An 11,123-nucleotide genomic window follows, 5' to 3' on the forward strand; every position below is an offset into this window, starting at 1 on the left:
TATGGAGGTTCCTTAAAAAACTACAAATAGAACTACCATATGACCCAGCAATCCCACTCCTGGGCATATACCCTGAGAAAACCATAATTCAAAAAGAGTCATGTACCAAATTGTTCATTGCAGCTCTATTTACAATAGCCAGGACATGGAAACAACCTAAGTGTCTATCATCGGATGAATGGATAAAGAAGATGTGGAACGTATATACAATGTAATATTACTCAGCCATAAAAAGAAACAAAATTGAGTTATTTGTAGTGAGGTGGATGGACCTAGAGTCTGTCATACAGAGTGAAGTAAGTCAGAAAGAGAAAGAGAAATACCATATGCTAACACATATATATGGAGTCTAAGAAAAAAAAATGTCATGAAGAACCTAGGAGTAACACAGGAATAAAGACACAGACCTACTAGAGAATGACTTGAGGATATGGGGAGGGGGAAGGGTAAGCTTTGACAAAGTGAGGGAGTGGCATGGACATATATACACTACCAAACATAAAATAGATAGCTAGTGGGAAGCTGCCGCATAGCACAGGGAGGTCAATTCGGTGGTTTCTGACCACCTGGAGGGGTGGGATAAGGAGGGTGGGAGGGAGGGAGACGCAAGAGGGAAGAGATATGGGAACATATGTATATGTATATCTGATTCACTTTGTTGTAAAGCAGAAACTAACACACAATTGTAAAGCAATTATACTCCAATAAAGATGTTAAAAAATAATACCATAGGTCTCATCTAGCAAATGGGGATAATAATAACTACTTCATATAATTGTTGTCAAATATTTATTTGGTGGGAAAATTAATTTGACAATCATCTGTTAAATATCCATTGTGTGACTTTCATATGCCCTTGAAGCTAGCCATGGCCCAGAGTTTAGGTCTGTACACTCTTCTTTTATTTCTTTCTGTATCTTCTTTTTCGTCTCTGATGACCAGTTTCATAGCTTACAAGCCACTATATAAGAACTTCCTAATTCCTATCTGAAGTTCAAAAGACTCCTCTGAACTCTAACCCTGTATATCCATCTCCAACTTCATATTTCAATGTTATCTCAGGCATCTCAAATGGAACACTTAAAAATCAAAAATTTGTTCCTTTGTAATAGCCTATAAGGGAGAAGAATCTGAATAAAAAAAGATATATAGGTATGTAAAACTGAATCACTTTGCTGTACACCTGAAACTAACACAACCTTGTAAATCAACTATACTTTAATTTAAAAAATTAAATTAAAAAAGAATTTTTAAAATAAAAAAACCTTAAAATAAAAAGATTAAAAAAATATTGTTCCTCTCCCTCTATTTCCTTTCACATCAACTATCCTTCAGCTTAAACCAGAAGCTCATGAATCTTCATTTTTAAGCCAGAGACTGTTATCATTTGTATTTTGTTCCCCTTTATCCTTCAGATTAAAACCATCAGCCAATCTTGTCAATTCTGCCTCCAGAATGCATCTTGAATCTTTATTTGTTTACAAATTCTGTGAGCCAACTGCTGAAGTCAGACTGGCTACTCTTCTCTGGGCATCACTCATGCTTCTCCTTCCCACATCTTTGTTCTTGCCTGAGCGTGTTCACTCCTTGCCATTTATCTGATATTCTACCTAATCTTCGCGGCCAAACCAATATTTTGAAAAAAACAGTGTCAACTCTGACTTAAAAAGTAAATCAAAAGGGTCCAACTCTAACATCTGAAGAAATTTTAGAAATCCTTCACCAAATTATTTTGCTTACAGTTTCACTTATATGTAGGCAGAAGACTGAACTTTGATAAAATTATGTGACTAAATAAGTCAAAAGGAGCTCTTTCAATGAATATAAAAATCCTAAGTGATTTAAAAAAACATCATAATTTAACTGGCAGAGTTTTTCTTAGTGGTTTATAAGTTAATTCTTCATCTTAAAATCATTGATGCCTTAGGTTCCATGATGTCAGTTAAGCAGGTAGCAAGATATCAGCCTTAAACAAAAGCATAAAACGCAGGAGAGTCCACACTGCCATCAGTGAGACTGTTCGCATTGGGCACTTAGTCTGTAGGAGGCCTGTGCCCACTGAGTAGATAACGTGGTTGTTTGTCAAACTCAAACTTGACTCACTTTAATCTCCCTTGATAAGCAGTCAGTATCACTTCCTTTAAAAAAAAAAAAGTAATCTCCATAGGATAACTTTCTTTTTTTTGTTACTGTTTATTCCCAGAATCTATAATAGAGGCTCTATAACAATTTGATGGGAAAATAAACAAGTCAATGGATGAACCAGTGAATCTTCAACTACCAACATGTGTTGCACATCGTTTTTAGCTAGTCCTTCCTGTTACTGGTACCAACATTTGCCCTAGAAGATATTTCCAAAAATATATCGTTTGTATTAAATATATACTGAGGCCCCACTCTCAATAGGGAAGGCATCTCTGTGTACATTTTTTTAAATTCACAAATGACCTTGTAGGTTTATATGATTTTATCCCTATTTTAATGATGAGGAAACTGAGTGTGGAAGAGTATAAAAGGCTAGTGGGATCTAAAACCCTGTATTATGATTAATAATTTTATGGGCAACAGGCAAGGCACATGGAACAATATTTTAAAAGTGAAGTCTTCTTGGTCAGCTGCTTGCATCACAGTTAGGAATAATCAAAACAATCCTATCAGTCTCTGGCTCCAGTGAGTTGGCAATCTATAAGAATGTAAAAGCAAATTAACTCACCATCAGATAGAACTGAATGAGCCTTGCCCCCCCCGGGAATGGCTGCTACTGTGTTATACAACAGACACTTAGAGAAGCTTTTAATTTCTGGTCATTAAGATATCATTTATGAATTGAAGCGTTGTGTGTTGGGAAAGAATTAGTTTCCAAATTCATGTAGGTGTGGGCTTCAACTCTGGCTCAGCTACTTACTAGCAATGGGGCAATGAGTATGTTATTTAGGCTTGCTGAGTCTCAATTTCTTCAACTGTAATATGAAATAATAAATATTACATATTAATGTATAATTTATTATATTTATTATATTAATAAAATAATAAAATGCAGTTTCTGGCTCAACAGATGTCAGTTTCTAGTTTTCTTCATACTTCATGACATTCCTCAATCCTTTTATCCATGCATAATTGAGAACTTGAATTGTTGGGTGACTTGTCTAAGGTCATATGATGTTCAGAGCCAGGACTAGAACATTAATCCACAGTCCTCCTGATTCCAAAGCTATATCCAGTAGATTTATGACTGCCTGTAAATGGCTTAGGGATGGTTGAATAAAGCTAACTTAACTTTTGCATTGAGTGTAATATATTGGATTCCTTTAAAATGTCGATTAACTAGACATCACAGTGGGTATATAGATGAAATCATTTTCATTCCTGTTTGAATAATAAACCATATCAGGATATTTTCAAAAGATCCTACTGCCTAAAAGACTCTTACAGCAGACTCAGTTAAATTAGAGAGGTTTGAATGAAACTATTTTTGCTGAAATGCCAACAGCCAAGTGGCTAAATGTTCAGATGACAATGTATTAGTAACAAGGAAGAAATCTACCCCATTTCCAGAAATAATTTGAAAAACTTAATCTCAAATTATTGTTTTTATATTTGATACAGAAGGAGAGGCAGGGTAGAAGAAAGTGTTATCACTATGGTTACCATCATGCAGATTGCAGTCAGACATGCTTTCCAAATTGAGCAAATTACTTAAGCTCTCTGAATATCAAGGTTTTTCATCTGTAAATGGGGACTATAACAACTTTTTACAAAGGATCAAATAATTTTACCTAAGTAAAGCATTTAGTATATAGTGCCAAGTAATGGCAACTATTGTATTATTATTGAATACAAGACCGTTGGGCAGGCCACCAAATTGTTAACCCTGACTCTGTAACACTGGATGAATAGTCATTATTATAATAACTATCATCAATATATCATATAAAGATACATTATGATAATTTTGGTATATGGAACTCAAAGAATATGTCAGATACTAAACTAGTCATTTTACATTAACAGATTTCATTGAATCCCTTTACTATAATGCTTTAAGATATGTTATTCTAATTTTAAAGAAAAAACGGTCTCAGAATAATTAAGTAACTTGTCCAGGATTTTGTAGCTAAGTAAGTTACAAAAGTCATGTTTTTATGACTCAAAAGACTATACCCTTTCCACTGCATTATTCTACTTTCCATTCCATTTAGTATTTTCATCAACACAGAAAACACACATATATGATAATTGCACCCCATTTTTTTCTGTTGAGAAAAAAAAACAAAGGTCAAAGATTCCAAATAACTTGTCCAATAACATCTGGTAACTAGCAGAGGTAGAATCTGGTAAGTGGCAGAGGTCTTCTGATGAGGAATTTGTTCTTTTTCTGTTTCAACACAGGTGACTTATATGATTTTGGAGAAATAGATCAAGCTGTCCCAAGTCAAATGAAAAAAGGGAGATATAGAAAGAAGAAACAGATGTATTAATGGAGAAAGTGAACTTAGTGTTCTCTTAAACATAAAGAAATAGCGACAAACAACCAGTTATTAAAAGCTTTAGGAGCAAAAATTCTATCATGACATTAGAGGTTTATCTAAATAAAAATGTAAACCCTATGACATTCCACAGAATCTTTTTCATAAAGAAAAAAGAGAAGCTGTTAATTCACTGAGCTGTTGCCATGGTTACCTAAACCCATGACTCGCTGCTGAAAAGTAACTTTTTTTTCTTCCTACTGTTTGCGTCCATGTGATATGCTTTTCACCTGATGAGCGAATTCCCTGGTCACACTTCACTCATGCCCATCATCTTGGAAAAATTTTTCTCTTTATTTTGATCCATCATGACAGCTACCCTTTCCTTCTTACGGCTAGCTTATCTGCTGCTTGCATAACATTGGATCTAACTGTGTTGAGCGTAGGTATTTGTACTTTAATGTTCACCCCCCACCTCCAAAAATAATGGACTGCTTTAACTGACGACAAACATGCTTCTAGTTTAAAAGCTCTTGGCATTAAACAAACCAAAAAATAAAGGTACAAATATACCAAAAAAGCATGTGAATTCTGAATATAGGCTTTCAATGAAAACTAACATTAAGTACATCATTTTTAATGTATTATTTTATTGAATAAGGAACCTTATCAGTAAATATTATTAATCTCACTTAAGTAACATTCGGGTTGTAACTTGCCTGATCTTCTCTATGTGTGCTTTCATTTTTTGCACACACACACACACACACACACACATAAGCCTAGAGAGAGCTACACAAAATGCTTTATTCCAGACAATAAGTTACTGCTTATTTTGGTATAATTGTGTCCTTGGCCTTGGGGATCCAGTGCTATAAATTGTGGCTTAATGTTCTAGAAATCTAGCTATGTCTATGCAGAGTTTAATTTTTTATGTGTGTTAATACTGGAGCTAACATTTCTATGATTTTCAATTTTGTTCAATTCAACATATATTGACAAAGCCCATTCATGTATATATTATGTTCCTGATTCTGTGGACATAAAGATAAATTAGAAATGCTTTCTACATTGGAGCAGATGGCAGTCTGTTAGACAAAGATAGGCTTGAAAACAATTACATGTATTGAAGAATTATAGGTACTATGATACAAATCTGTACAAAGTATAATGATAGTGCAAAAGGGTGAAGGTCAATTCTTCCTGAGTAAGGGATGTGGATAAATAAATGTCTAATAGAATAATTTCACTCTAACATGAATGAAAAGGACTACATCAGAATATCTGCCCCAGCTGTCTGTGCAACTGAATATTAAGGGAGTTAAAGTGACTACAAGTCAGAATTTACATCCATAAATTAGTGGCTTGTTTTATCCCTTCCAAGCCTAAATGGCTCCTTAAAAATAGGAAACAACATGGTTAACTTGAAATAGCATTGGAGTCAAAGGCACTGGGTTTTAGTCCTCAGCTGTGTGACCTTAGACAAATCATCCTAGCTTTCGGGGTCTCACTATCTTCTTTTACAAAATGCAGGCAGTACACTACACACCACTGAAGGTCTCTTAGCTCAGAGTTAATAAATCCTATGAGTTAATAAATCTAAAAACTCTATTTTTGTGTGTGTCAAATAAAAGATATCTGAAACCAAGAAAAAGCAGGAGGCTTTGTACCAAAGGGGCTGAGTCTAACTAATTAAGAAGATATTAATGAACTCACCAAGTCTGGAAGATATTTGGTCTCATCATCTCGCATAAAACAGTCTAGTTCTTGATTTGAGTGTTCAATTCAGGCAAAAGCATTTAAACTAGTGGTGTGTTTATTATAGAACCTGAGTTTGTAAAGTGAAAGAGATACCAAAACAATTTCCATGTTAATTAAATCAGTGATTCTTAGTGCTGGCTGTGCATTAGAATTCCAGTAGAAGTTTTTAAAAATACAGATGCTTGGACTTCACAGTGGACCCCCTGACTATGATTTTCTGGCAGAAGGTAGATGGGTGGAGCACATGCAATTTTTTAAGCTCCTAAGTGATTTAGAAGATACTGAGAACTGATGAATTAAGTCAATATAAATAACTGATCTTCATTTTTAAAGGACTATAACCAGAGATGCTCTGCAAAGGAATGGAAACAGCCAACTAGAATTGGGTTTGACTGTCACCTCACACAAGGACACCACTCATGGTAGGTGAACCTAAATGTTCACTCATTTCACCTTCCTTATTTAAATTGTCGTTTGCTCATTTTTCTTCAATAGTCTTTGTCCTCTGTATTTCCTAATCTTATTTTTAACACCAGTTACTACACAGTAGTTTAATCATAGAACAATATCGAATCTAATATAACAATTTCAACTTAGTGTTTACCTACTAGACCCAAAAAGTTTTATTTAGCAGTAAAACTGGACACAGTTGTAAAGGAGAAAGAAACAGAAAAAAATTTCCACTCAATAATCAATAAATGAATAGAAAAAATTAGAAACATAATTTAGGTACTTCCAAGAAGCCTACATCTAATGTAATTAATATCAATTAGTATTTGCCTATTAAGCTTTAGTGTGGATGTTGTAACTTTTTGGTAATTTAGATAATCCTCCAGTTTTTCTGGGTCAAGAGAAGCAGTTAAGGAAAGCACTATAACTGACTGAAAATCCCGCATCCAAGCTTAACCGTATTTTAAGCAGTAACGGAGGATGTGAGAGTTAGATGAAAGTTTTGCACTTTATAGATTAAGGTAGGAGGTCTGAAGGCTTATTGAAATAGATTTTTTTTTTTTGAAGCACAATTTTTCCAGCCTTTCTTGCACAAATTCACTCCTTTCTCTTGGTAAATAGCTGACATTAGTGACACAAGACATTACAGTGGTCATTTTCAGTGAGCTTCAATAGGCTCCATTTGGAAGGTGTGTGAACTTAGTGTAGGGGGGCAGGTGGGAAGCCATCCACATTTCAAGATTGCAGAGCGCCGGGTGAGAATGCAAGATTCTTCCCATCTCATTTAAATATTGGGGTTTAGTTCCATAAAGCACTGCTAGTCAAAAGTGCTGTATTAGAAATGTTTGGAATACAGGCAGAAAAACATTCCTTCTACCTATGGTTTTAAAATGATAAATAATTAAAAGCATATTTCTTTGGCTGCCTTTTGCTCCTAATCCAGAGTGAAAAAAATCAGAATAGGAGAAACAGAAATTAAACTTCAAAATAACAATCCCTTATCTTGTGCCTCAAAAGTTTGCACATATTTTGGAAAAAATTATAATTTCTTCTGGATCTTATTGAAAAAAGTGAGGTAGGATGGCCAGATCCTTTCAACATCATAGCAGACATGTCCTTGGAAATACTGGGTTGGCCAAAAAGTTTGTTCAGGTTGTTCCATAAGATGTTACAGAAAAACCCGAATGAACTTTTTGACCAACCCAATATTATAGGGTTGTCATGCAGCCAGGCTATCTGAGAACAAATCTTGTCTCTGCTATTTACTAGTTCTGTGATCTTGTACAAGTTACAAGATCTAATATCTTTATATTAGATATCTTTATATCTAATATAAATATCTTTATACCTCAGGTTGGTCTTTTTAAATCTTTGAGATGGGGAATGATTAGTAAGGATATTAAATGAATTAAGGCACATAAACACAACAGGGGCTGATACATGCTAATTGATCGATGAATATTAGCTATTTTCATTATTTACCTGTTTGAGCCTCAGGGTCTTCATATATTTTTTTAAAAGAAAATTTAATCTAAGTAATATTCCCCAAATTTTGCTGATGATGGTAATCACCATAGACATTTAGTAAATGAGGTCTTCCCAGGAACCTCCTTTGAAGATTCTTATCAATGGGATTCCTGGGATAAAGATAGGAATTTGTATTTTTAATTTGTGCAATGTATAAATTTTATTGTGAATAAAATTTCAGAAACATTGACCTAAATCATTTATTTACCTAATCATCTAAGTATTCGTTCATCAGTTGGTTCAACAGATAGTTCATGAGCTCTTACCATTTGCCAGGCACCATCCCAGGTGCTAGGAGATACAGTAATGAACCAAGTACTTTTTATTCATTAGATTTTAGGAACCAAGTAGAGGATATTAGACAAATAACCACAAAAATCTCTTCGGAACTCTAATTGTGAAGTGTGCTATAAAGGGAAAATACAAGGTATGTTGAGAGCTCTTGACAGGGAAAATTTTCTAGGCTTGACAGGAGACAGAGAGATGGGAAAGGTGTTTATGAAGACCTTCCAGAAGAAGTGATTGCTACGGTTCTTTTATGCTCTGCTATTGTATGTCAAGCACATCTTACCTGCCAAGAGGAGAAGAAGGATGCTGGGCTGAGTAGATTAGGGTTTGCAGGGTTGCGCCCTCCCATGTACTCATCTGTGCAAATGTCACAATTTTCTGCATCTCGCCAATCCCAGTACGGGATAGTGAAGTTCTCATCCCCTGTCAGCTTCTGGATTTCTTTTTCCCACAGCAGCAAGAAGAGTCGATGCCAAGGCAGGAAACCTGGTGCTTCATGAGCAAAATCAATGTCTCTCCAGATTTCAGAGCCCCCAAGTAGTGCGTCCCTTGACACATAATAATGCATCCAGACAAAGAGGTCATAAACGTTGATGTCATTAAACAGAGGCGTTGATCCGTTATTCATTTGGCCATAGGTGCCTGTGGGGATGACATAGTCTGCGCTGGTAGTATGTTTCGCTAAAGTGAGGTAGGCAAGAAATTTGTTCTTCTCTGGGACACTCAAATCAAAGATGTTTCTTCTCACCAAAAGTCGCCTCTCTGTGCAGGTGGGTCCCCAAAAGCCAAACTTACAATTTCCACAATTGAATCCCATGAAGTTGCCAAAGCACTGGCAGGTCCGATTATAAAAGACGGAGGGCCAAGACTCCCGGTCGTCCACCCCTGCGAAGGGGAACTGAGGTCCAAGTGGTGCCTTGGACAGAATGATGTCTTGGCAGGAACCCCGGCCTGAAAGCTGTCCACAGGGACTCCCGTCACCCTCCCATGGTGGGCAGCATTCCTTCTCCATCAGGTTCTTAGAGGAGGTGCAGGCTCGAGGGAAATGGCCAGCAGAGGTCTGGAAAGTCCACAGCAGGCAGTACAAAGCAGCCAGGAGCATTCTTCCTCTAGTTCTCACAAGGTCTGCCTGAGCTGGTTAACTGAGCCACACACTTCTCTTTCCAGCTAACCCTTCAGTGACTATCACATGTTTTGGCTAAGACCTATATAATACCACTCCCACCTCCAGCATCAAACACTCTCAGTCTTTATCTTAAGCTTTCATCTTCTGAAAACCACATGACTAACTTTTCCTTGGAGTTGGCATGTATCCCACCAGTGGGATAGGCCTACGTTAAAGTGAGAAACACTGTTCACCATTAATAGTTTAATACTTATGGTTAGAATAATAATAATACCACCTGATCTAAATTAACCCAGTTAATTGACTATAAAATTAGTGATGATTTAAATTTGCAAATGAGAAGCCATGTCAGGAATAGAGCTTCTTTTATTAAGAAAAGTCAAGCAGTGTTAGAGATTTTGGGTGCAAGATGGTTTCTCAAAGACCATAAATAGGCCATAGCATTGGTAGAATTCGTCTTTGCAGAAAGAGACACTTTTCAGAGCCTAGAGATTATTTCTTATATCTGAAGGTTATTTATTTATTTTATTTATTTATTTTTTTTGCGGTACGCGGGCCTCTCATTGTTATGGCCTCTCCCGTTGCTGAGCACAGGCTCCGGACGCGCAGGCTCAGCGGCCATGGCTCACGGTCCCAGCCGCTCCGAGGCATGTGGGATCCTCCCAGCCCGGGGCATGAACCCGTGTCCCCTGCATCGGCAGGCGGACTCTTAACCACTGCGCCACCAGGGAAGCCCTGAAGGTTATTTATTTTATACAAAGTATCAGAAGAAAAATTTTTTTCTGATACACTTCCTGATCATCTTGATGCTAGCTGCTTGCTTGCTGTCTAATCACTCATTTTCTGACTATTATTAATGAGAGGTCACTTTGATAGCTGGGTCGTCTGCTTTATTTTGGAAACTTTTACTAGTGAATATTCCAAAGGAAACTCTTTTGTTTTAATTGAAGTATAGTTGATTGTCAATATTATATTAGTTTCAGGTGTACAACATATTGATTCAATATTTTTATACTCCATGTAAAGTTATTATAAAATATTGGCTATATTACCTGTGCTGTACAATATATATTTCTGGTTTATTTATTTTATATATAGTAGTTTGTATTTTTCTTATTTTAATGCTATAACGATCTTGTTTACCCCATAAGTTCTGGAAATCAGGAATTCATTTGAAATTTTGTTTGCAATATGGTCTTGCAAAGGAGTTCTCAATGTAGTGAGTGAGTGAATAAGGACTGATATATTTATTCAACAAATATTTATTGATCATGCAAATTTTTTCAAGATTTTTTTCTCTGTGTGTACAGTGAGCTAGATAAATTGAAATGCATGGATAAAAATATTATTTTACCACTACAGTAGTTTTCAAATGAGTAGTATAGAAAATAAGAACATCAGACTTTTAATGGAGGGACATATTTGTGAACTGAGGATACTGGAAAGGATTGCACAGTTTTGGATAATGGTATGCAAATTTTATTATGGGAGTACTCCTTGAGCCA

The 11,123-nt window shown here is 35.9% G+C and overlaps 1 protein-coding gene across 1 annotated transcript in view; it reads right to left on the reverse strand.

Annotated features, from left to right (window-relative positions):
* TYR (tyrosinase) overlaps positions 1–9,801 on the reverse strand; it is a gene marked incomplete at its 3' end in the record, with an annotated part of 110,604 nt that extends 100,803 nt beyond the window's left edge. Inside the window, exon 1 of the mRNA XM_082660341.1 lies at positions 8,776–9,801. Coding sequence (XP_082516467.1) covers positions 8,776–9,594 — 819 coding nt within the window. The 5' untranslated portion in view covers positions 9,595–9,801. The remainder of the gene's footprint in view (positions 1–8,775) is intronic.
* Between the last annotated feature and the right edge of the window lie 1,322 nt (positions 9,802–11,123).

This window comes from Grampus griseus, assembly GCF_964374135.1.
Source record: "Grampus griseus genome assembly, chromosome: 8".
Lineage (NCBI taxonomy): Eukaryota > Metazoa > Chordata > Mammalia > Artiodactyla > Delphinidae > Grampus > Grampus griseus.